The 27,377-nt window shown below is 40.9% G+C and overlaps 1 protein-coding gene across 1 annotated transcript in view; it reads right to left on the reverse strand.

Annotated features, from left to right (window-relative positions):
- Window positions 1-27,377, reverse strand: part of sipa1l3 (signal-induced proliferation-associated 1 like 3) — a 94,671-nt gene that overhangs the window by 15,392 nt on the left and 51,902 nt on the right. Inside the window, exons 3-10 of the mRNA XM_026913529.3 lie at window positions 23,375-24,950; window positions 20,055-20,185; window positions 17,474-17,662; window positions 16,288-16,462; window positions 14,259-14,362; window positions 9,815-9,972; window positions 8,992-9,577; window positions 7,050-7,324 (exon numbers count right to left, since the gene is read on the reverse strand). Coding sequence (XP_026769330.3) covers window positions 7,050-7,324; window positions 8,992-9,577; window positions 9,815-9,972; window positions 14,259-14,362; window positions 16,288-16,462; window positions 17,474-17,662; window positions 20,055-20,185; window positions 23,375-24,725 — 2,969 coding nt within the window. The 5' untranslated portion in view covers window positions 24,726-24,950. The remainder of the gene's footprint in view (window positions 1-7,049; window positions 7,325-8,991; window positions 9,578-9,814; window positions 9,973-14,258; window positions 14,363-16,287; window positions 16,463-17,473; window positions 17,663-20,054; window positions 20,186-23,374; window positions 24,951-27,377) is intronic.

The following is a 27,377-nucleotide window of genomic DNA, read 5'->3' on the forward strand; positions in this document are numbered from 1 at the left end:
CATTAACATTTTTAAAATTCATTCAAAAACTGAATCTATTACATAATTACAATTTAAACATAATTATTAAGAGCATGTGTGCGGCCCTACTAAATGCATTTCAATACTCCTACTAGTTCCATGGCATCCTTCCCAATTAGAGAGCCAGAAACACATCCATATTTCATCAGCCTTCATTTCTATGCTCTTATTCTCTATTCCCACAAGGAGAGGAGAAGGAGAAGGAGAAAAGATGGAGAAGGAAAGCATAGGACTTGAGAAAAACAATGTGAAGAGAAATTCTTCTGTCATTTCTGTGTACATTCTACACTTCCTGACTCTGCGCTTGAACATGCGCACCCTTTACAAGCAGACTTGACAGATGCCATGACTCCTTGTTTGTCACAGACTGTGAAACACAGACTTCATGAATCTGGTCCTACAAAGATCTCTTATACATTATACACAGTACGTATTCAATTTGTGAGATCCTTGTTTACAATACTTATTAATTACTAAATACATTCTGTTCTGTACCAGTATCAGAGGTGCCAACAAAACCATCATTTTATCACAAATACCCTAAGCGTACGCTGCTGGACGGGCCGGCTCCACGACACAAAATTAACATAATTGCATGTGCGTTCTGCAGTCCAGGCCATTTGCATATTATGTTGCACTTAATAAACTGTCTACAACTGTAGTGGAAAAATATTTACTGTCAACGGAATGACTTACTTGTAGATCTGAGCTTCAGTACAGTAGCTTCAGTAGAGACTGGTCTTTACACTTTTATTATTCCCATGAAAGGAACCTTTTTTTGGTAGCACGTAGACTAACTGATCACATGATATAGTTTTGGTTTCTATTGGCTCACAAGACAAGGCTTTTGAACTCACCAAGCAAAGTCCACCTCGATAAAGCTGGTGTGAATCGAAAGTAACCGCCAACAGAAAAACGTAACTTTCACTTCTTGTGTCCTTTCCCTTTCAGTGAATTGGCTTTTTCACCAGTCAAATTACACAGATTTTTGTTCTGACCTCTGCTTTATCTGAGACAGCAGAAAAGCAGAGTTTTCAGATGGCTCATATATCACAGTAGCAAGAGGAAAAAAAAAATCAAAACCATAGATGTCGACACTTGAGCTGTCCGAGTCCAGTCTCCAGATGTTTTCTATCCTGACTTGAATTTGTCTCAGATTTACTGGCATTTGTACTTAGTCTTGTCCCAGGTTTGGGCATTGGCCTCACGAAATATGGGATTAGTCTCGACAGTGAGTTTGTAAAAATAATGTGCATTGTCTTTTCTTTTTGTATGCACAAAGTTTGACAAGAAATAATTCCATCTTTTAGAAAATATAGCCTAATCATTGAGACAATGCATAAATGAAGCCATCTAGTAAAGGCTTGGTTTCAAAAACGATTTGGTGCTTTTCGCTCCCCATCTTGACTAATCCTGGTCTTGAACTTGACAATGGTGGTCTTGACTACAGCCCTAGCTGCCAACTCTAAATTATTTAAGCACCCACTCTAACAAAACAAATTCCTTGTACATGTGAGTGGCTCCAAAAAAAAAAAAAAAAAAAAAAAAAAAAAATTCAAAAGCTAAAGATACAAACACAAGGATCAACCCATGTAGATCTCCAGTACTAACCTGCTTAAAAAAAAAATGACTGCAAAGCAAGCCATCTGTTAGGTCTTCACAATTAAACACAATATTTCCCCCCCCAATCAATTTGGTCATTCTGCCACTAGTAAACTCTACCCTATTACACGACAGCTACCAACTGTGGAGACTGAAGGCTAACCTGCTAACTTCCTCTGAGACACGTGAAGCCAACCTCAGCATCTTTTTGATCTGCTGCTCATGCTGTGTTACAGGGCGGCATAACACACTTGAAGGAAACTGCTATCTACTCTCTTCTGCATACATTCCGTGATTGGCTAGTGTCACTGTGATTGACAGGAAAGAGAGAGTATGCTATCCCTCCCACCCAGAGAGCATTTCCAGTTTTGCTCTTTAAGACTCCGGGCCACAGACGGCTGTAGCATTTTCGGGATTCAAACTCGTGATCTCCTTATGATAGGGTGAACTCTTTTCTGCTGCTCTACTCAAGAACCAAGTTAAACCAAATTTAATTGTGAGTACAATATTCAGCTTCCTCAAATTAATTAAACAATCAACTGCAAAACCTACAAGTCGAGCTTATTATCTTATTGGTTAATGTCAAATATTTTTGTGGTGTGACCACAAAAACACACACCCACAAAAAAAATATTATATGTGTGTATATATATATATATATATATATATATATATATATATATATATATATATATATATATATATATATACACACACACACACACACACACATTATCCATCTATTTGTTTACATACTATAGTGTTTTGTGCCTGATTGTGCTTGATAAGATCAGGTATTATTAATTAATTATTTAAAGATTTCCACATGCGAAGAAATACAGGCTTGTAAAGCACAACATAAAACAGATGGTTGTTTTCTTTTGTCCTTAAATTAGCAGAGTAATTGTGATGGTCACTTAGCCAGTATCACTGCCATCTGTGCTGTGTTTTTTAAATATAGTACATGAAAGGAACTGCTGCGATATCATTACTCATCACAAAGTTTCATAACAGAGCCAGATTATATTTCAAACCCATCTGTGTTGAGAGAAAAATCCCTGAGCACTCACATCACAACCACAACATAAAAGCCACAGTTGATCCAGGAACAAAAAGAGCACGCACGCGACACAGAAACAAAAAAAAGCCCATACCTTCTTACTAGATATTTAGTTAGCAAGAAAAATTCCTCCTCCACTGAATGCTTATCTATTCATCCATCCATCCTTATCTCAGTGATCACTGTGGCTGTTTTATCTTCTTTTGTTTCTCATTCAGTCTCTCTCACTATTTTGGGCAGCACTTGTCCCTCTTGTACTGTCTGGAAGTGTAAACTAACCTCTCCGTGTACAGCAGGCTCTGTCGGATCTCTGAGGCAGTGCCATCGTGCTCGTCTTCTAACCAGCTGGAGCGCAGGCAAGCGCCGACATCCGAACACAAACACGCACACAGCTTGTCTTCTTTTCTCTCCCTCTAGCTACAGTATGAAAATACACTCGAAGATGGAGAGACCTTTTTGTGGGAGGGATGTGAAAGAGGAGGGGGTGGGTTCTCTTTAACACCCACCTACTTCTGTTTCGCGCCGAGGAGGTGTCCGGACACGTTTAATGTCTGCAGGCTTACCAGCGCTTCCCCATCAAGATCCCTGCGCGGGGTTAAAGACGGCAAAACAACACTTTCTCTAACACACACATGCACTCATTGTGCATTATTAATTGCCTTGTCATTTTGTTCGTTCCTTATTTTCTCGCTTTAATCTTGAGCAATCTGTTTCACTGGCACTCAGAGAAAGAGCGTACGAGACAGAGAGAGAAAGAGAGAAAGAGAGAAGGGGGGGGGGGGGGGGGGGGTCGAGACAAATAAATGTGCATGTCGATGAATGAACTGAAACTAAATGGATTCTGCAGTCACCATATCCACAAAAAGACAAGCAGAAGGGAGAGATGTTGGTGAGAGACACTGAAGTGTGAAAGAGAAAGGGAAAGAGAAAGAAGAGAGAGAGAGAGAGGTGTGAGAGAAAGAGGAGCAGGAACAGCACTTGTCGGCAACTGATGATCCACAGGAGATGGAGAGAGAGCCAATAAACAGAAAAAAGGTGATGTAACTGCAAAACATGGAAATTTTTACCGCCCAAGAACCGAACAGCCTCAGAAAATCTCTACATCTTTTTTATAATCCACTCATAATAACGAATAACACATGACAGGGCATGCTGTTATAGGACAATAATCAACAAAATTATTCTGTGTTGTGACCCAGCGCAAAGTGGGGTTACTTTTACCACCCCGAAGTTGATTATTTTCCAATAATAGCACATCCAGAAGTGTTTTTTTTCCTCTCATACCTCAGACAAAGACAAAAAAATGCAGCTCTCTGACCTTTCCTCTGTCTGAAAACATAAAGTTACTGTTTTAACGCTAACTTTCACAAAGAATTTCCAAAAATTTTATACATCTCTCAGAAAATGTCTTTTTCCCCCTAGCAACTCTTACATAAGTTTTATATTCTTACAAATTTGATAGAAATATGAATACACACATATACATAACATATATGTGTGAATGTGTGAACACACACATATATATAGTGGAAATGAGCCATTTAAAATGAGTTAATCATTCATAAATTTTGTTTTTTTGAGTTCACGAGCACTTTAACAGTGGAGACAGGAAGAGGCAGCTCTTTTTTTTTTTTTCCAAAAGAGTTCAGTTGTGTAATTAAACTGCCACAAAAGCTCCATATGGCTCCTGAGTGCAGTGTCGAGGCTGTCGCTGAGTAATTAGGGGCTTGAGGAGCCCCTTTAGCAGAGCGCAGCAGTGATTACATGCCTTAAGTGCTGCTACACACACCACAGCACATCCGCACTCTGGATCAGAACATTCACATGAGTCAAGCTGTCTGAATGAGCACATGTGTGTATTTGTGAATTAAAGTGACAGTGTGGCCAAAAGTTATACACAATTTCCCCACTTACCAAAAACTAGTTGATCAGCCAAGACGTGTTTGGTGTCTGATGTTTTTTGGTGTCTTTAGATTCATACTGAAGCTATTTGGCTAATGTAACTGAGCAGCAAGTGAAGGTTATAGACGCCTGCTTAGCACTGTGTAAACTACTTAAATTATCACACACTCTTCTCAAAAGAATATATGGCTCAGCACCACCAAGAGCTTCTTAAAAAAACAAAGCAAATGTGTGAATAATTCTGTATTTATGAAATGAAATCTATAATTTCAGTTGGAGCTGTATTATCATCCAAATCACTAAAATATAATCCCTACCTTCAGTTTTTGGGCCACGCCTCCTATCAAAGTCTGAAGCTTGCATGGAATCATCAAAATACGTGTTGAGGAAAAATGATTCCAGCATCAAGATGATGGCATAACAGCTAAAAACAGTTGTGCCGTTCAGCGGCTCTCTTTTTTCCTCTCACTTGATGGTAATAAGAAAAAAATGCAGCTTGTCTTGTTACTGAGAAACCACAAAGCCCTCCATCCTAAAGACTTTCCATCGATGGAAAACAAAGTTATAGCTTTACCTTTGACTGTTATAAAGCACTAACAATAGAGACTCCTGGCAAAATCTCCTCTCAGAACACATCACCATATCAACCATTACACAATTCTTTTAATCTGTTTATGTGGAGCGTCCGCCATAAAAGTCCATGTACAAGTTGTTGCAAAAGAAGCAATAGCATATTACAGCAATCATGATAATATAAAACTTGGATTTGCCTTACAGCTGGAACTACTGTCAAAGCTGCTTTTATAGAAAATGACTCAACACCTTCTGACCAATCAGATAGGAGGATTCAGCAGTACTGTGATACACTATATGGCCAAAAGTGTGTGGATACCTGACAGTCACACCCATAAGTGTTTGCTGAAGCTCCCATTTTACAACCATGGGTGGTAATATGGAGTTTTATGCTGCTCTCTGCCCCTTTGCTGCTATAACAGCCTCCACTCTTCTGGGAAGGATTTCCACTAGATTTTGGAACGTGGCTGTGGGGATTTGCCCATTCAACAAAAAAAAGTATTACGGAGGTTGGGCACTGAAGGCCTGCTGTGTAGTCGACATACTAATTCATCCTACAACTGAGCAGTTAAGGGTTAAGGGTCTTGCTCAAGGGAACAACAGTTGCAGTTTGGTGGTGTTGGGATTTGAACTCAGTATCCCAATGCCTTAACCACTCAGCTCATCGTAGCAGGGAGTCAAAAATCACAAACGTGATGGGTAAACCATAGATACTGACATCTCTGCATTTCTTTTAGGGGAATATGATTAACAATCATTTGTTTAGCATGTAAGTACAGCAAAGTATGAACAGAATGAGCTTTCTGTACTTTCTTAAACAGTTATGTACTTTTCCCTCTCCTCTTTTCACACACTCGATGTTCTCTCTCCCTATTCTCTCCAACACTCCCACTCATCGCTACCCCGAGAACTGAAGTGTCTGCCTACTGTCTCCAAATCTGCTATGTGTGTGTGCGAGTTACATAAAGAGGAAACAGACTGAAGAAAAGTTCTTTGCTCTCCGTCTCTGTAATGTCAAATGTATTGTAATTGCAGCAAAGTAACCGCAGTCACTCAACAATAGCGTACAAAATGCCAAACACTGATGGAAGTGTTCAGTTTCGCCTGGATAAATGAACACAGCCGAGAACGACTGAACCTGCGCTGTCAGTGCAGAAAACTTCCGGCAGAAATGAGCAACAGCAGCAGCAGCCTTGCCTGCCAAGGATCTTAGTATTGATCATCACTGAAATGAGAACATGTCTCGGAGGAGGGAGGAAAAAGCAGAAAGCAGATGCGGACAAGCTCGCCAGCGCTGGATTCTGCTGCTGCTCGTATGCTGTGCACAAAATCTGCTGTTTTGTGCAAGTTGTGCTTAATGAGTCTTTAGTGGTCAGCACACCTTTCTGTGCAGGCATTATAAGATTCTAATGCGATAGGCGGGTTTGTCTTCAATACTGCAGAGATGTTGGATGGAATTTGAATTCACACTGTCATGTTGGGGAACTCAGCAGAAGACTGGGAAACACACACAGATTGAAGAAGTGCAAAAAGGAATAAAATGACAAGGGTTTCAAAGCCATAAGTTACAGCACTAAACAAACTTCCTACACAGTGAATAGCCAGATGTTAGGGGCAGGTCATATATCGGACATTACATCATGACAGAGCGAGAGGTAGAGGGGTGGCTGCCCCAGATGTCTGACTGGCCACCCTGAGTGCCACCCAGGGGTTACATAACTGGCTGTGACTTCACCAAGATTGGAAATCTCAGTCAATAGTGAAAAATCTTAAAACACAATGCTCTGCACAATCCTCGATTCTGATGGAATTTGCTTGATTCCAAGTCCAGCAACATGAACACTCATTGTTTTGTAGTACAAATGAAATAAAGATGTTTCAATTGGCTCACCTCCGGGCCCCTCCCTCCTCAAATGGTGGGATTATGACCACTTTAACTGTGACCGATGTCCGCAGCAGGTCGATCATCTGGTCGTGTGTGAGCGTCACCGCGGCGACCTTGCAGATCTCCACCAATCGACTGCCTTGCCGAAGGCCCGCCTGCCAGGCGAAGCCATACTCCTCCACCTCGGAAACGGTGCCGTCCAAGCGCACGTGGAAACCCAGCTGGCCCAGACCGTTCCGTCTCAGCGTCATCTCCACTGTCTCACAGCCGACTGTCAGCGCCTGAGGAAAATTGAAGAGAGTGTTATCACTTAACATAGACAATCATGACACTTATGACGCATGACAAATACAAATTTGATGCATAACACAGTTGGGGTCATAAGTTTACATACACATTGCAGAATCTGTAAAATGTTAATAATTAAAATAATAATAATAATAATAAGAGGGATCATATAAACCTCATTTTGTTTTTTTATTTAGCACTGCCCTGAATAAGCTATTTCACATAACAGATGTTTACATATAGTCCATAATACTATATACTATATATATAATACTATATACTATATATACAATAATAACTGAATTTACACAAATGAACCAGTTCAAAAGTTTCCATACACTTGATACTTAATACTATGTATGTTACCTGGATGATCAACGACGATGATACTATGTATGTTACCTGGATGATCAACGATGTTTTTATGTTTTGTGATAGTTTTGTGATATGTTTCATGAGTCCCTTGTTTGTCCTGAGCAGTTAAACTGCCCACTGTTCTTCAGAAAAATCTGTACTCGTATTCTGGCAATGACAATAAAGTTGAACCTAACCTAACTTTTTAACAGAATAATTGGTGTAAATTGCTATTATTTTGTTTAAAAATCTTATTTTTTCATTTAGTACTACCCTTCAGAAGCTATCAGAAGCTACATAACATATTTACATGCTTTTAATTATTAACATTTTGCAGATTCTGCAAGGCGTATGTAAACTTATGACCTCTACAGGCAAATATTAAGCAATTTAATATCTAAAAATACACATTGTGAAAACAAATAACAGGAATTACAACAAACGGAATTCTTCATGGGTGGGTGAATCATGGAGGAAGTCACTGTGTATTTATTTATAAAGTCCTCCAACCTTTAGCCACACCCATTATATTAACCGGAATTTCACCCAGCACTGAGGCCCAAGCTGTAATATCCACCCAGAGCACAGCTTAGACATGCCATTTATGCCAGACACAACTTTATGCCATTTATTTTGGCTCAAAAACTTCCACAAATCTTTTTATAGTTACATTTATTGGAATGTCTGCAAAACAAGCTAGTTAGTGTTATCACTAATGCTGTAGTAGATATAAGCAGTCGTTCCTCTCTTTTCCTCTCTCTTGACGTTTAAAAAAAATGCAGTCGTGTTACAGAGAAACTGCCAAGACCTGAAGACCCACTTGTGGTGGAAAACTTACTGACTGTTACAAAGCGTTGAATCTTTCATAAACGTTACATAAACATTTCCTTACAGAAAACTTCACCATATCAACCGTTACACTTGATTTTAAATTAGATTACGTGGAGTGAAATCATTTCTCTATATGGTTTATTATTAGCCTTAGATTATGTACACCGTCCACAAGACAGGTCTCTGTGAATTAGCTGTTACTATAGAAACGGTAATATATTAGAATGAGTGCATTAATATAGACCGATCACTTGAAATATTTCTAGCAATACTGGGAAAGCTGCTGTTATAGAAAATTAATTAACACCTTCTGACCAATCAAAGTCAAGAATTCAACAGTGCTGTGGTATAAGTAATTATAGAGCTGTTATAGTAGCATTTATTGATATTAATACGTACTCTAGCTTTACTCGCTGTACCTCACCCCAAACATGAGATTTAGACACATTTTTAGTTGTTTTGTTATTTCTTTTACCTTCAGCCTCTGAACCACCTCTCTGATGTCCTGGGCTCCGCCCTCAGGCACACGCAGTGCCACATGATCCCCTCGGCCATAGTAGAGCTTTAAGTTCAACCTCTCGGCCGTCCAGCCAATCACATCGGCACAGAAGCAGTTGAACACCACCTCTTTTGTGGAGCAGTCAGCCAGCACCACGTACTCATTGGAGATGGCCAGCACACATGGAAGCTCTGCTCCGCCTCCACTGAAATCCTGTGCCACTACCCGCCAGGCCACCGCTCCAGCAGCACCGAGCTCCGCCCCCTGGCGTGCCCGGACCCTCTCGCGCCGCTTGGAGGCTAGTGAGATGAGGTTGTTGAGCTTGCCGCTCGTGTCGAGAGGTGTGCTGCTGGCGCAGTTCTCAGCCAGGTCTCGCAGGTAGCCCTGCCGAGTGCGAGCAGCCATGGTGTGGAACTTCTCTGACTTGTGCGCAGCGTTCTCAGCATTGATGATCTTGGCCAAGAGGAAGGAACGGAATGAGGCAGGGTCGCGGAAGGTCACGCCGCTGGGAGGCAGGGGTGGTCCGAATGGGGGCACGTCCTTCATGCGTGTCACTGCAACACTACAGAGAAAAAGAGAGAGGAAGGGTTGAGAAGGAGAAAAGAAATCATCAGCCTGTGCTTTAAAAGACTGGTGACTTCTATTAACATCCAGTGTCTCTGATGGTGAACTGACACTCTTGTAATGTGGTTTAAAAAAAGCACTGCTATGTTAACATGTAGTATCCACGGCAACTGCTGTCAGGGCAGGGTTGCTATGGTAACTGGCAGCAGTAGTGTACAAGGAGAGGAATATGTACCTGTAGCAGGTGTTCTCGGAACAGGGGTTGTGAACGCGAACGATCACAAAGACATGCTGGAAGTGCGAGCGAATGTTCTGGGGCGTGAATGGCAGCGCGCCCGGCTCCTGGAAGATGATGGTCACTATATCGTTCCCTATATGCCTCTTCCTCAGGAGCTGAGAGAAAGAGAGTGAGAGAGAGAGAGAGAGAGGGAGAGAGAGAAGGAGGAAAGGAGGGGAGAGGGAGGAAACAAAAACACAACTGTGTGGATGATGCAACTTGGAGACAATCTAAAATCTATGCACACGAAAAGGAACAGGGAGAAAGGAAAAAGAGATACCGATTAACAGAAGAGCAAAAAATGAGAATAAGAGAGGATTTTAAGGCAGGCAATGACACATGCTGTCACATATGAACCCTAAACTCTTGTGGTGAGACTCTTCAAGATGCCAAAAAGAGACAGAGAGGAAATAAGACTGTGTGGTAGGACAACAGTGCTGGAGCCCAATGAAGGTACTGTAGGGTACAAGACATTCTCTACTCAATTTCTTTTTAAGGAGATTTAAAGGAGCTAAATATTGTAAAAACTAAAAATATGGGCCAGTTAATCACAGACCAATACTGTCACTTACTACAGAAAAAGTCAGTATCTGCCAATTTCATCAACATTTAATATTTCATTGTTTTTGTCATTTTGTTTAATGCCTCAAAAATAACCTTATTATAAACTATCAAAAGCATGTCTAATTCTAGAGCTACTAGTTGTTTGGCTTGACACCAGTAAAATATTTTACACTGCCTTAATGAGGGTTTCACTGGTGCAGTATTTTCTTAAATAAAGAGCACAACTATAAACGGATAACATATTTTATATACACACACACGCACACACCGATCAGCCATAACATGAAAACCAGCCGCCTAATATTGTGTAGGTCCCCCTTGTGCCGCCAGAACAGCTCTGATCCTTAGAGGCATGGACTCCACAAGACCTCTGAAGGTGTGTTGTTGTATCTGGCACCAAGACGTCAGCAGCAGATGCTTTAAGTCCTGTAAGTTGCGATGTGAGGCCTCCATGGATCGGACTTGTTTGTCCAGCACATCCTACAGATACTCCTTCGGATTGAGATCTGGGAATTTGGAGGCCAAAAGTAGTACCTACTTTTGGTAGGTACTAACCACTGCATACTGGGAACACCCCACAAGGCCTGCCGTTTTAAAGATGCTCTGACCCAGTCATCTAGCCATCACAATTTGGCCGTTGTCAAAGTCTCTGTAATCCTTACTCTTGCCTATTTTTCCTGTTTCCAACACATCAGCTTTGAGAACCGACTGGTCACTTGCTGCCTAATACATCTTAACCCTTGACAGGTGCTACTGTAACAAGATAATCAATATTATTCACTTCTCCTGTCAGTGGTCATAATGTTATGGCTGATCGGTGTGTGTGTATATACATATATATACACACACACACACACACACAATATATATATATATATATATATATATATATATATATATATATATATATATATATATATATATATATAAAAACAAAATTGAGTACATACAATTTAAGTCAGTAACAAAGCTTTGGAAATAAGGTGGTGGAACTACAATTTTATTCCATGTTTAAATCCAGATTATGCCACAGCTGTCTAAGAGAGCACAACTGCACTTTACAAATGCATTGTGTTCAATAAATAAATAAATAAATAAATAAATAAATTCACCTGTGTGTGAGTCATTAGCACCTGTTAGTTCCTATTTTGGTGGTTGGTCAAGAATTTTCACCAATAACAGTAAGATAGCTTTAGCATACACAAGAACCAAGTGCCACCTTGTGGATATAAAATGTTTATACAATTACATATGTGAGTGTTTCTGTGTGTATTCATTTGGCCTCATAGCATAAGAGAGGAAGCCATGAGGGATTTGTACATTATTCAGAGCTATTAACAGCCCTTGTAATTCTCTTGGCTCTGTGTGTGTGTGCATGTGTGTGTGCATGTGTGTGTGCATGTGTGTGTGTGTGCGCGTGTGCATGTGAGTGACATGCCTCCATGCTGAGACATCACGGAAGAGGCCGCCCACTCATTCACACTGAGCACTGCTTGCAGCACTGCAAGAGTATCAATTATATAAGCCAGCTTAGACCTTGTGCGCACAGACGCAAATACAGCGGCCTCCATAATTATTGGCACCCTCCATAAAAATAAGCAAAAATGATTGTACAAAACAAACATTACAAGCAATAGTTCTAATGTTCCACTCAAACAATAGTTCTTCTTGTAAGTCATAAGAAATACTTTTTTTTTTGTGAGTGTATCTTCTCTCTAAAATACATGTACCAAAATTATTGACACCCCTAAGGAACATTTCAAATAAATGCAAACTTATTATTTTCATTTGCTCGCAGTCTACAGGAATGCTGCTGGTGCCTTAACCATGTCCTGTTTCCCAGGAGTATACATACAGAAGTGTATTAAACACACAGGTATAATCCCTTTGTCATCAATTACCATGGGAAAAACCCAGAAATTTCAACACAAAGCAGACAAAAACTTGTTGACCTGCACAAATGAGGTAATGAACATTAAAAAAAAATATAAGCAGTCAAAATAACATTAAGCACAATTAGGACTAGAACAACAAGTTTTGCATGTCTGAATCAGTTAGACATTTGCCAAAGATCCATAAGCATTGTACTCCCACACAGTGAGGAGGATGGTGAAGGAGGGAAAAAGACAACTGTTAAAAGCCACTTTCATAACAACAAGCTGTTGTTATGGAAGTTACAAAATGCAGAGCCAGAACTTCTGCGTTAGAACTACATTATAAGTCATGGTCAGATGAGACCAAAATGGTGACATAAAGGGACAGCAAACAAAGAACAGCACCTGATACCCTGCTCTAACATCTGGTGGTGGGATCAGTGATGCTTTGGGGATGTTTTGTGACTGGTGGTACTGGGGGTGTTCTGAAGACTGATGGCATTGGGAATTACCAGGATATTTCAGCCCAAAACCTGGTTGCCTCTGCCAAGAGGTTCTGATTTAGCCATAGATATAGCTTTCTACAGGAGGATGAGCTAACCTTACTTCCAAATCAACACAGAAATGGTTAAAGAGACACAAAACCTATGTTTTCTAATTGCCTTCTCTGTCTTGGGACCATCTTGATCCCTACTGAAAACCTATGGTCTTGAAGAGAAAATGCACACACCCATGAATACAGGGTGTCTCATAGGTCCAGAATCAAAAAGTTAATGTATTTTTATATTTTTACAGACCATGAAGTATCTAAACAAGGAAAGAACGAATCCAAATAATTCTACTGTGAATAAATGCTTTGTTTCACTGCTCTTTTCTTCTTTGATTATAGACTTATGGGACATCCAGTATAAAGGAGTCTAAAATGTTCTGGATTAAGAAGTGGACCAAGATTCCACTACAAGTCTCTCCAGCCTGGTTAGACATTACAGGAAGATACTCAGCGCTCTTAAATGCACTACTTAAAAGACTTTTCTGGCTCATTTTGGCTCATGAATGATGGCAATAATTTTAAAGGGTGTCACATAGTACATAAGATTACTTTAATAATTTATTTCTCTCTCTCTCTCTCTCTCTCTCACACACACACACACCCGCTCTCTTGTTGTCTAAAATAGCTGAGCCAAGCAGCTTGTCTGTTTGATGTGTCCAGAGAGACTAACAGTGCCTGAGGCTGTTCTCCAAGAGCATGGCCCTGAGGCATCCTTAGCTCCCTAAATCTCTCCTTCCTCATCCCATGTGACAGAACTAGAGACAGACAAAAACAAAGACAGGCTAATGCACATGAGTGAGTTGGTAGATGAACACTGCCCTCTGCAGACTTCTGAAAACAGAGATTAGACATACATATTGTATCCTCCAGACTTAAAGATCTGTCTCTTTATTTACGTATATTTTTTTGAAGACAAGCACCAATATATTACACTTTATATTTGGTGCTCAATACACAGACACACAGCTGCTTGTACAGCAGATGGCGTATCCATGCTGGATCACCATCATGCAAACATGAAAAGTATTAAAGCCACGCCATGCCCTTATCCACGCTGTAGAGGAGAGAGAGACACAGAGTCAGAGAAAATAGCAAGTGGAAAGAATGCAGAGTGAACAATGAGCCTTTACAAAACAAGCCCGCAAACGCAGAAACTGAAAGCAGACTGACAGAAACTCGGCCTGACTGAGTAACTGCACATCAGATAAAATAAAAAAAAAAATGCTGTGGAAAAAAACCCAAAAAACATAGGAGAGTATCTGTAAGAGGAAAGACTTTATAAGGAAGTCTAACTGCTGGGGGGAGTTTGACAGAAAAACAGGGGTGTCAGGACCTGCCGGCTTTCTCTGTGTGTGTGTGTGTGTGTGTGTGTGTGTGTGAGTGTGAGCGTGAGCGTGTTGGGGGTGTTTCCTACCTGCTGGGGGTTGCTGGGCATGTACGGAAGCATTGTAGAAACATGAAACATGATCTCGTAGTCCTGGTAGGTGGTGTACAAGGAGTGTGTCCCAGTGGAGTCCGCTGTGCACACACAACACATACACATACTCAGATAAGGCAAAGACCAAAAGACACAGTGATTAAGAGATTAAAAGAATATTTGTTTGTCATGACAGTGTTAAGCTACACAGTCTCATAAATATAAAAACATTTTGTGTAACAGCAAGGACACTTAAATGTAGCACTACATCGTCATCTGCTAAATTTCTAGATTTCCACTTAAATTCCATCTTTAAATTGTAGTCAAAACTGTAAATACAAAACTGAGATACAAATGTGTATTTAAAAAAAAATAATAAATAAAATAATAATAATAATAAAAGGGATTCCTGCCATCTAAGATGGCTGCCTCTATAACGTTACACCAAAGTTTGGTCAAGTTGAGCAGCTTTGGTAAGGACGAGGGCCAGCATTTTTTCTCCTGGCCAGATTACTAATCCACACTCACATTTCACACCGCCTTACTCAATTTCCTCTTTATTGAGGGAAATCAATGTACAATTAATGCAATGTGTTTTTAAAGATTTTATTGCCTATAAAACTTGTGCAGTTCTACTAATTCAAATGGGCAACTTCATTGGCAATTGACAAGCAATATTACACATTACACACAATATTACAATAAATATCTCAATTGCATTGTCTGCAAATTTGCAAAAAACAAATGCACAAAGGCCCTATTTCTGATTAGTACTCAGAGAACGGTTCAAAAGTGCTTATTCAAAAAATAGTTATTCCAAATGCTATTACAAGAATCCACATATTACAATGAATAATCATGCTGAATATAAGAACATAATTCAGTGCATAAATTTCCATACCAGACCACCCCCAAACACACGCATCTGCAGATCAGTTCAACATTCCCACTATTCACAACACAAGTGAAACCGCATTAGATGCCTTTAGTGATGATTCTCGAACTGTCATGCATTTGGCAAAAATGTTTTGCTGACGATGTATGTTACTTTTAAATGAAGTGAAGTGAAGTGAAGTGATCTGAGATGAGAGCAACTCTGGCGTCACTGGTGTATCTTTCAGCACACGTTCTCTGACTTAATGCAGGATGAATCTAAATCCTACTACACTGTAATCACTACGATGATCGGCAGGTCTGTAGAACTAGCGGCCTCTCCTGGTTGGGGTTAGTATTAACATCCTAATCTGAAAGCAATCTTTCCATGACCCACTTTTCAAATGTATTAAAAGCGATCATCAGAGTATAATATGATCCAGCAGGCCATATTTAAAGATAGTCCCCATCCCTGTATTAGAGTAACACACCATTTAACTTGCACTAAACCTCACTGACAAAGTCTGTGTGGCGTTATTGAAGAACTGGATGTAGTTTGAAGCATTTACATACAGAAAAAATAAAAATACAGTTCCACTATACTTCAAATTACAGGTTTTTTAACTGCATTTGTTCAATACATTATTGTTTCTATGTTAACAGCTCATTTACAGGAACTTGTATGGCGGACAATACAGATTATGGCTCTTCATAATCTAAGAATAATAATAAAAAACAGGCAAAAAAAAAGTGTTGTTTAACAAAGAAAAATGTATAATCGATGATATGGTGAAGTTATCATTAAACATTTATGGAACATTAACCATTTATGGAAGGAGTCTCCAGTGACAGCGCTTTGTACCAGCGCTTTGTTCTCCTGTTTTTTTCGTTTTTGACTGGTCACATAAACTGAAGGGGTTTTAATCCAAACCTCAATAACTCAAAACAAGAAGCAAGTTTTTTTTTTTTAAAGGAAGCACTTTTGTTTTGTTTTTTTAGGCTGCCTCTTGGTGTGTGTATGTGTGTGTGTGAGAAAGAGAGAGAGAGAGAGAGAGAGAGAGAGACATCTGAGAGAGAGGGAGAAAGCGAGAGAGAGAGACACCTACCTGAAAGAGAGAGAGAGAGAGAGAGAGAGAGAGAGAGAGGGACTTACTCTTGGTGTCCAGCTGGGCAGCGTACTTGTTGAAGCCCTTCAAACACACCGTGTCCCCCAGCAGCTCCAGGAAGGTGGTGAAGGCCGGCGTGGCCTCCTCGTTGTTGTACATCTCCTCCTCAGTGCTCTGGTCTGCTCGACACAGCAAGATGCCCACCTTATGCTTCTGGCTCAGCTACAGACCACAGAAACAGGACGTTAAAGAGATCCTGTTAAAGAACTCTAACCTTTACCTACTAGGAGCTGTCAGGATGATTTGCACTGTTTCAGCACTATTAAACAGTGCCACATTATTGTATTTGTTTTCGTCTGATAGCGGCTTTAGATTAAAAAAGCAGAAAAGCGTAGCTGCTCCCGTACCGCCTTATCCGCTCAAAAATAATGGTAATCAAGCAGTACTTAACCCCAAAGTGGTACCACCAAGGGTACATCTTTTGCACCTTTCGTATGTATCTTTTACCTGAAAACAGAAATATACTGTAGATTTAAAAATAATTAGAGGTACATAATTGCACCTCAATAAAGGTCCAAAAGATGTACTTTTGAATTTCAACACCAGCAACAAGGAAACGTACAGTATGGTAAATTTATTTCTGAGAGAGTAGCAAGGGGTCAAAGATTGTAAATGTAAAGCTAAACCACTGACGCTGGCAGAATGTGAATATTGTGAATTTTACATGGATTTCAGGTAGGGTAAGAAATGTAAAATTTTACAAAAAATATTTATTAAATTTATTCAAAATATTATCTTGTGGATAAATATAAAATTAAAAGTCTATGATAAATTATTATCTTTTTACATCCTGTAAACATGGCACTACTACTGTTAATGTTTGCTGTGTCAGTTTGAAATGACAGGCTCTTTAATATTCAAACACATTTTTTGAATAACTAAAATTTGAAAGGAAATTTTTTTAAAATTTGAAGAAAAAAAAAAAAAAAAATCAAACGACAAAGTAACAACCTATAAGCCATCTAAGCCAGGTAAAAACAAATCGCCTTCTTTCCTCTGACGCGTAACTAAAACTTCACCAGCCAGCTACTTTACAAAGCAGAATCTCCCAGTTATGTGGATAACTTGAGCCAAACTGGAGCTGGATTTTGACACTAGACTTCAGCTTTGCAGTTATGTGAGAACTTGTTCTTATTAATATTCCCCTGTGGTTTGCTCTGAGCCGTGACTCACGCCTTGCTCGTCCAGTTTCAGCAGCTGCTCGGTGACTTTGGGGGTGTTGAGAGCCAAACGCAGACACGACAGGTTCAGCTCCGGCAGCACAAACTCCAGCACCTCTTTCAGGGGCAGACCCCGCACCGTCCCGGGTTTCGCTGTGGAGGGCACGGCGTCCTCCAGGACAGAGCCTCGCAGCGTCACCATCTAGAGCAGAGAAAGGCAGAGCCAAAACAAAAGACAAAGATAAAAAAAAATCAGTGAAATACAGAGTGAGAAATGGACAGAAAGAAATTAAGAAAGAGACAGAAATAGATGAGTGAATATAAAAAGAAAAGGCAAGAAAAAGACAGCAAGACAGAGTGACCATGAAAGGTAGAGGGAAGAGGAAAAAATACAGACAGGAAAAAAGAGAGACAGAGAGATATTTCAGGCCATTATGTGATGCAGAGAGAGAAGAATGTAACCGAATGTTACTGGAATATTAAGTATATTAATAACACTATATTCAGTTTCAGGCCTACGCGTGAGACGTGGCCTCTACAGATGGAAAGCTGATAGTTTAGCATCCACAGTGTGGCATCATTTCCCCACATGAGCATCTTCAGGATATGACAAAACACTTCACACACAATATTCACACAAATCTCCTGGGTCTCACTCCTTTTTCATTCATTTTCTACTCTACTGCAGTCACATGAATCAGCGTGTGAGGCTCTAAAAGCCGTGCTGGGACTCATACACCAGCGCTGGTGATTCAGGTCACAAGTCACATGGCTAAATAACACATTTCTAACCTCTAAGGCCTGGTGTGATGTGCTGGGTATGTTTGTCTCTACAAACAAACACAGCTATTCAAACAGTTATTCGTTGTTTCATTTAACTTTTACGTGGATATTTACACACAGTAAGCCCTGTGGCAGCATTATAACATTTGATGTGCATTATTTGGGAATATGATCACGTTGTATCCATTAACAACTGTTCATTTTACAGCACAGAGACAGAGGAACAGTATGGCAGCCAAGTAACTGCATGGTACTGTGTATCGAATGACATCATAGCTATTTATGTCTCTAACATGTATGTGGTGGGTGCTAGCTGCGTTTTGTGCTAAGTAATGGTGTGTGTGAGAAAGTGCTGAGTTGTACTGGCATTGCGTCGCTCGGCTGGGTTTAGCCGGATTACATGGCTGCCTGGATGCATCACATTCACCCAGTCTGAACAATGCAGGGGCTTCAGTTCACACACAGACATGCACTCGTTATGTAACACTACTCAGTCTCCGGATTTACCTCCGCCTCAACGTGAAAGCCGTGTCGGTACATTAGGGAAGTCCTGAGCCCTGTTTCAGATGAAGCCTTTTTTGAGTTCCAATGAGCAGGAACAACAATATGATCCAGTTTCAGCAACACACAGGAGGATTAAATGCACACAAAGCTGACAGACGAGCCGAGGGAGTTCGGCTTTGTGCGTGTTTGTGTGTGCGTGTTTGTGTGTGTGTGTGTGTGTGTGTGTGTGTGTGTGCACGCTAGGGGTTGCAGAACTAAATTTTATTGGTTGATCGGTAATTTAAAAAAATAGTCATCTTTTCCATAGTTAAAAACTGGTTCTGGGCATCGCAACAGATATAAATTACATTTCCAGCTCAATGCTTTTTTAGGCATTTAACAACAAAAGTAAATAAATTGGTACAATAAATGTGAAAAACAAAATCCATGTATCAGATTTTGCATCTATTAAAGAATGTACCAATGCTTAAGGTGCGCTCACGTGGACGTGCTGGTGACTCAGGTGCAATCGTCGATTCTGAAACTGAGAGCACACAGCACAGTATGGAAGCTCCTTATATGTCTACAGCGTCTAAGAGGTTTTTCTGCCGTGTTCAACTCCTCAGTAGCATCCAAAAGCGAGTCTGGATCTGCCTCTTTGACCCGGCATGCACAGCTGATCTGACTCTAAACTAGAAGAGTGGGATTGGATAATGAAGTGCAACCCACGGCTCTGAAAGCGTTCATTCACACAGCGCTGCTGACAAAGGAATTCACTCTGGCTACATTGCAAGGATATTAATTACATTTTATTTAGCTTTAAAGGACAACAGAAATAACTGCAAGAGGAATTCCTTCAGGAGCAGGACATCCCTACAGGTCAAAAAGTGAAAAGTGATAAAGTGTTAATGGTCCATTAAACCAAAAATAACACAAAAAAATTACTATTATTATTAAAAAAATACATCTATTTTCTGCTTTAATGGACCATTAACACTTTGATGGAATCTGTGGCTGGGGATAGAGATGTCTGGGCTTACCTTCTCAGCCTGTTGCCACCATGACCTCCACCAGAAAAAGATTTTGGAAATGATTGTGATATGAAAATGTAATAAGGGCACAATGTCGAGATGGAGTGAAGTTACAGGTGTTAATGTGGCGAGCGCAGCGCTGAGGGGACTAACTCACAGTGTCTGTGTAAGTGTGTGCATGTAAACGGCTGAGGTTAGACTCCAGCAGTGAAAGCAAGCCAGTCAAAACACAGCCTGCCTGCTCTTAGGTTACTGAGGTTATTGCTCTCAGGACACACACGCTGCTCTAATACACACCTCACTGGTACGGAAGATGATGCGGTATTGGTATTGGTCCTTCAGGTCTTTGGTGTCGTCCAGTTTCTCCCTGCGGATGCTCAGAGCCACAGGCCCCAACTTCTCATCTGCTCCAAAATAGTTCCAGTGCTCTAGAGAGAGAGAGAGAGAGAGAGAGAGAGAGAGAGAGAGAGAGAGAGAGAGAAGGACATAAATGAAGGACAAAAAAAAAAAAAACAATGCAAAAAGGTGAGCAGGAGAGAAAATGAATAATTTCTAACATCTAGCAAGGGTAGTTTTCCATGATGTCATGTAAACCTTTTTACACTGCAGTGCTGTTGAAGTCTCAAATCTGATTGGTCAGATATTGTTGATTACTACAGATTATTGTTGATTATTGTTGATTCTAGACTAGTGGAAGCTGTATTTCAAATCAGAATTATATTAATGCACTTGTTCTAATGTTATCGATTCTATAGCAATAACTTACACAGAGACGTATATGGTTCCACATAATCTAAGCCTAAGAATAAAAGGATTTTAAAAAAAAAAGTGTTTTTATTAAATGAAGAAAAAATGTATAATCATTGACATGTTGAAGCTTTCTGTAAGGACATGTTTATTTAACATTTATGGAAGGAGTCTCCAGTGTCAGTGCTTTGTAAGGGTCAGTAAATTTTCCATGTCTTCAGGACAGAGGGCTTTCAGCTTTCCTGTTTTTTTTAACATGACAAGCTGTGTCTTATTAACATCAGAAAAGAGAAAAAGAGAGGCTGGTGATGGAATGATGTAAGTGATAACAGGAACTAACTTGTCTAGTGGACTTTCCACAACATTAAACTTAACTATAAAGGGATAAAAAGCATGATGTGTCATTGAGTAACAAATTAAAAATTGTAATCAATGGCAATTTGCTGTGATATAAAGAGGAATAAACACTTTAGGACGTGCTGTTATAAGAAAATAATCAACCATCCCACCACCTCGTCACTGATTATATTCCTATAACAGCATGCCCCATTGTATTTTATTCCTTACATAAATGTCACTCAGTGATACAGTCTGAAAATATCTAATTAATAGAAGCTGTTTTTACTCTAAGCTGACAGAACTGACAAAGGCGGTGCGTCTTATACTCCAAAGCCACTTACAGTTCAGGAAACACAGTAAATAAGGGAATAAGATGGAGGAAAGGACAGAGGGTAAAGGAGAGAGATTAGGCCAGAATGAATAAACACTTGAGAAGGTCATGTTCAGCTGAGTGGCATTAATATCCTGCCTGTTTAAAATGGCCAAACGTCTTTTTTTTTTTTTAAGAACATTCCTGAGCAATGCAGCACTGTTGACAAAGCACTCACCACAAGAGCACACAGATATAGTAACCTTAAATAGTCCTGCACACAGGTATAAGGTGACAGAGCTACAGAAAGCACATTTACTCAACATCTTTCTCCTCCAAGTGTGTGATTTGTCACCAACCGCCGTGACACTATGGGATTTAATTCCTAGTGTCTGAAATGTCAGCATTGAAACATCTTTCATCCCATGGTTCTAGCTCAGGATATGGGTTCTGGAGTTTCGTAAGAAACAGGAATTCGGAGATGAGTGAACGGATATGAAATACTTCATTAAACCAAGGACATGAAGGACACAGTCTTCCTCAGAATGGGGTTGTCTAGACAGGGCCGTGCCACTGTGTGCCTGGCACACGCATGCAATCACAAGCCAAACACACACACACACACACACACACCCCTACACCTTAACTGTACAATCATTAACACAGTGAAACGTTGCTTACCAGGTGTGGCTACCTGGCGTCATTAAATAAACACTACAAAAGCTAACTACATGAAAGATAATTAATAACTTCATTTCCCTGTGGATTTATGGCTCAACAGTATTCATGCTTATCAACTACAATGCACAGCACTGCTCTCTGTGACACTTATTTCTATAACGCTCTGAGAAAATACATCAATTGCAACAAAAAGTGGTCGAAAGGTGCAGGTTTTTTTTTTCATTCTGTATTAAAATTAAATGTAATCTGTAACATATAATTGGAGGACACATGTAATATCTCTGTTAACTAACCAACTTAGTATTAATGAATCAGGGCATCATGGCCATGCTCACTGATACTGCTTTGCACGTTCAGTTCGGCCACACTAACACTCTCTATTAAAGATATCGTTTAATCACCATAAGGATATTAGGAAGATGTTGTAGTACCTTACACTACACTAACAACTTACAACAACTTACACTAAGCCTACATCACACAGTATCATGTTGGTTGGTCTCACGTAGTGTTTTTATTTTATTTATTTGTTTTTACAAATATGAGTAAATGAGGACAGTATCAGCTGGATACTCGATACCAGTGTAGGTACTGATGCATCCCATGCTGTTCAGTTTTTTCCTGCAGATCAGTAACAAACGAAATACCACATTAAGAAGATGCTACTGCTCAGCTGAGTGACATCTCAACACGAATGTCCACATCTTCATGGTCCTAAAATCAGAGATGCAGCTTATTTCTGGTGCCCTACCCATTATCTCACCAACTCTCCTTTAGAAGCATGACTTTTAGAGAACCCACTATCAGCAAGGTTTCAGCTAATGTAGTTAAACAGTCACAATTATGTTATTTTTGGAGTGTGCGGTTGGAGAAGTTTACAGCACTGGCATTTAAGACCCTCAGATGGATTAACATTTGGAAGGCAGATGTACGCTAGTTTGAGAGAACAGCTTAAAAAGCTGCTACTGTGAGTGTGACTGCAGGTTGCTAGTACATTCTGCTAACTTTTTTTTAAGTTGTTATAATAAGTTAAGATGAGAACTGCTCAGAAAATAATATGAAGAACTTGTCCAAAAATGAAAATGCACCCAATTTATTCCAAGTATAGTTAATCACCTCAAACATCTGGTGTCTGCTTTGCTTATTCGGTTTTACACAGGAGCTAAGATGTCACTATACAGTAAGAGAAGCTTAGAGCTGCCTGTTTAGCATTATGCAAACTGTGTGCCTCAAGAATCACGCACTCACCATGTTAATTTATTAAATAATCTCAAAAAGACTTTCACATGTGTCTTCATAAGTCACATTGCTAAAAACAGTTCTGGCAGCCATCTTGAAACCAGAATCACTTTGCACTCTGCGCAAGCATCAGATTCAGCTAGAAGGTGTGAGCTAAACCCTGATGGCATTAACTGTGTATGATTCCAGTGTGTGTGGGCTAAAAAACCTAGAGAGCTGACAAGCTTTTTTTTTTTTTGGATAAACCTTGCTATAGTATGCATGTCGATGTGTGCATGTGGAAACAGGATGTACGTTATACCTTTCCCGTGGAAGTATTCACGGTAGTATCGGGCTCCCAGGTCCACAAGCTCTATGCAGTGATGCTGCAGTCTCTCCATGCGCGTGGCCTGCTCCTCTAGCCCCACCTCCAACATGGCCACGCTGGCGTTAGTACAGCGCATACGCAGCCTGGCCTCCCCACGCTCTGCCCACGAGCTCAGAAAGCTCACGTTGCGCTCGCCATAACTCCCAGTCTCGTTCAGGAAGTTGGGGCAGGTAAGCAGGAGCTGATGTTGAGGACCTGAGTTCAAGCTGTCCAGTCCTGCTGAGTCCGAGGCTTCCATGCCCAAGGTAGATCCCTCTATTAGCAAACTTAGATCGTCCGTACTAGAGAAGGTGGGTTCGGCTCCGCCCAGAGCCAGAGCGCGGGTCACAGCCAGTGAGATGGCTGCTGAGGACATGGCAGACGCTGAGGACGCCCCTGTGGCTGTGTTACGTCTTTGGGCTGCATAGCTGCGCTGGGCGGCTGCCTCATGTAGGTTAAACATGAGGCTCTGGGCGTCGTAGTGCGCAAAGCTACGTACACACTGCCATAGTTTGAGTGAAGCCTCCGACTGTCGTGTCTCCTCTGAGTCACCGCGTGATGCTTCGGTATCCCCCCTGTTGGCACTGCGAAGCTTCCGAAAAAGGGACGAGGTCCCAAGGGATGATTCTGTGCCTCCGCTCTTTTTGCGCACGCGGCCATCAGGGCGGTCTTCTGAGCGAGGGATGGAGGGGACAGGAGAAGGGGATGGGTTGAGTGAGGATTCAGCTTGCAGTAGTTCTCCTAGCCTGGCAGGGGCAGCACTACGTTGGTCTGGCATCTCCTGCTGGAACTGACTGAGCATGTCAAAGAAGCTCTCCTCAGACACGGCCTGGACATTGATGGATGACGTGCTGCCGTACACCCGGAACAGGCGACTTTCGACTTCTGTTTCATCCTGTTCGCTCAGCGTGATTTCGCTGTTAGAACGCTGCTTCAGCGGAGCGAATCCCGGGATCCGGAAACGTGCAGGAGAACCCGGGATGTTCCTCAGAGTCCTTCCCTCTCGAAACTCTGCATCTTTGCTGCGTCGTAGCTGTGGCACCCTTGCCATACCCCCACGGTTAAACCCTTCGTCGCCACTACTGCTCTCTGCTGTCACACCCTGCCCATTTTCCAGCAGCGATTCTCGTGACTGCTCCCTCCTTGGGGGCCAATCGGCGATGCGAGCCCGTACGCCCATCTTGGGCACGGAGACGCGGGATAAGCTGGCCTCAGCCGGGGAGGTGTGGCCATTGTGGAGCGGCAGGCGCAGGTGAACCGGGGGGAGGGGCTGAGAGAGAGGGCCAGGGTCTCTGTACACGTTCATGGTGCCCGGTGCGGTATCAGGGCCGTAAAACAGGGCAAAGGGGAGAACGGGAAAGGCTGTAGAGAAGAGTGCATCCCGAGCTGAGAGGAGCAAGCAGGGGCTCCACACGCTGGCTTTGTCCTCTGCGTCCTATGCACATGTTGTTTCAGTGGGGCAGGACCACGCCTCCCCAGACAGACCTCGACGAGTCACAGTGAAGTGGCGGAAGTCACTCCTGGCACAGACCTGCAAAATAAAAAACACAGACTTCAGTGAAACAGCCATACACAGAAGAGAACACGTTTGTTTCCATAGCTAGTGACACAGGACGCAATGTTTGGATGAAACAGTCCTTCGAATAATGCAGAAAAAAAACGAATGTGTTTCACTGTTTCAGGAAACAAATGAAATAGGAATTAAGAATGAATGAAGTTAAATATAGACTTAAGTGGGCAATTTTAACCACTTTTTACTGTGCTCATAACATTACCATTTTCCATGGTAAGGATTTAAGGATTCATTTACTTTACATATCCCTTCATTTTCCAAACTTCTTCCAGCTGAATTATCTTGCTGTAATAGCATTAGGAAGATCTTCTGTTTAACAGAAAACTAGACTGAAGCTAAAAATGGAAAGAGAAAGCTTAAAAACCCTGCCTGAAGTGAGGAACTGAAAGACGGGAGAAGATTCCGAAGGCAGATTTTGTCTTGTGCATTTAGGCTAAGCTCTCTCTTCCTCTCTGCTGGCACACATATCATTATCAGTAACAGCAGTTTAAAAAAAAAAAAAAAAAGGTCACATGGCTCAGTCTACAGTCTATCTTGCTCCCTCTAGACTAGGGCAAAAACCTATAGTGTCCGTGCCTCACATAAAGCACTGGTCTGGAAGTGGCCATGTTTTGGCTTTGCTGCGTTTGTCACACAGGTGCCAGAAATCTTTAAATTGGAGTGTTGAGTGGTGTAGTGGCTCAGTGGGGGCTTTTCCTCAGCCAGCTGCTGTCTAAAGCGATGAGAACATGCACTGGTCTTGTCAGGCTAGTGAGGTATGCAAAGGTGCTGACAGATTTAGCACCATGTGAATAATAGCACGTAGCTCATGTAACCGTGGTGACATGACGGAAGCTGGTCAGCATGCTGAAGCACCTGGTGGTTACTAAACTTAATCTAAACGCCAGATTAGCAGGCAGAGCAGGAATAACATAAAACGCACATACAGTGGTAGGTCGCTGCAGTGTGTCCTCAGCCCATATTTACCCAGGACTCCCGGGGCATGATTTGGAGTGACTGGCCATGACTCAAAAGAGGTGCTCTAATGATTTATAAAGAATGAAAGCAGGTAGGAGAGGTTCTCTCCTGCTCCCCTTTTCATGTATAAATAGACACACAAGACATGGGAGAGCAGAACAGAGTATAGAGAATTCAGAGAGTTGTTATATAGGAGTTAAAAGGCTGAATGAGCGACAGAGCGAGGGAGGGAGGGAGGGAGGAAGAGAGAATCTGAGTCACAGTGACGGGCTTTAATATTGAAGTCAGACGGGATCAGGCTTCAGCACATCGCTGCTGCTATAAAAAGCTCACTCAGCATCGCCTGTTCCTTCTACTTAACCTCGCTCTCTTTTCTTTTCGTCTTCCCTTTCTCACTTCATCTACATGGCATCCATCTATTTGATAAGCTCTCAGCATGGGCCTTTGGCTTGCTCTTGAGGTGGTTACTTCGAAAACATGCCAGGAGCTTCAGAAGCAGGTTAGAACTATCCGGTGACGGATCTATTTCAGTCCTCTCAGTTACAAATACATATGTGCTCACTTCAATCACACACACACACATACACACACACACACACACACACACACACACACACACACACACACAGTTTTTGCAGCTTGACCATCTCTATGGTCATATACTACATAATAGTTTAAGTTTCAAGTTTTATTGTCATGTGCATAAAGTGTGCTTGAGCATCTATATACAATGAAGTACTGCATAGTACAAATAAACACACTATAAAATCCAAACTAGTGCTGGGCAATATGATGAAATACTGTAATATCCATATTGATAAATTATAAGATATCGCAGGTGTCACAATAATTTTTATAAATAAAAGAGTTCCAAACTCTAATTAATAAACTTTTGTGCTTTTAACTAATTTTTCAATAATGAAATACTCAATTAATACTTTATAAATGTATCATTAAGTATCTAATTTATTTAATCAGATTTTTTAGAATGTATCCTCCTTTCCAGGGCTAAATCACTGACTTTTGTAGAGATTAAATAAATCATCACAGATTTTTTTTTAAACGCAACACTTCTGTTCTGCTGGCAGTCTGTTAGCAAGCCCATATATTGTGATATACAGTATCATATAAATATCTTCAAGTATCGTCATATATTTCTGTCTGTTTTTTTTAACAGAACATTTTGGTCTTTTATCATAAGTGCACTCACACTAGATGATAGGCAAAGACGTGGTATAATACAAAGTTCTGTAACAAAACTGAAGTTAAACTCATAAGGGAATCAGCACAATCCTATCATGACATGGCACAAAGTAAATATTGTACTGTGTTTCAACATACCTTTATCCTCAGACAAGAAGCATAAGAAAAAAATATATATATTTTTTAAATTATATATATATATATATATATATATATATATATATA

Source organism: Pangasianodon hypophthalmus, chromosome 6 (assembly GCF_027358585.1).
Source record: "Pangasianodon hypophthalmus isolate fPanHyp1 chromosome 6, fPanHyp1.pri, whole genome shotgun sequence".
Taxonomy (NCBI): domain Eukaryota; kingdom Metazoa; phylum Chordata; class Actinopteri; order Siluriformes; family Pangasiidae; genus Pangasianodon; species Pangasianodon hypophthalmus.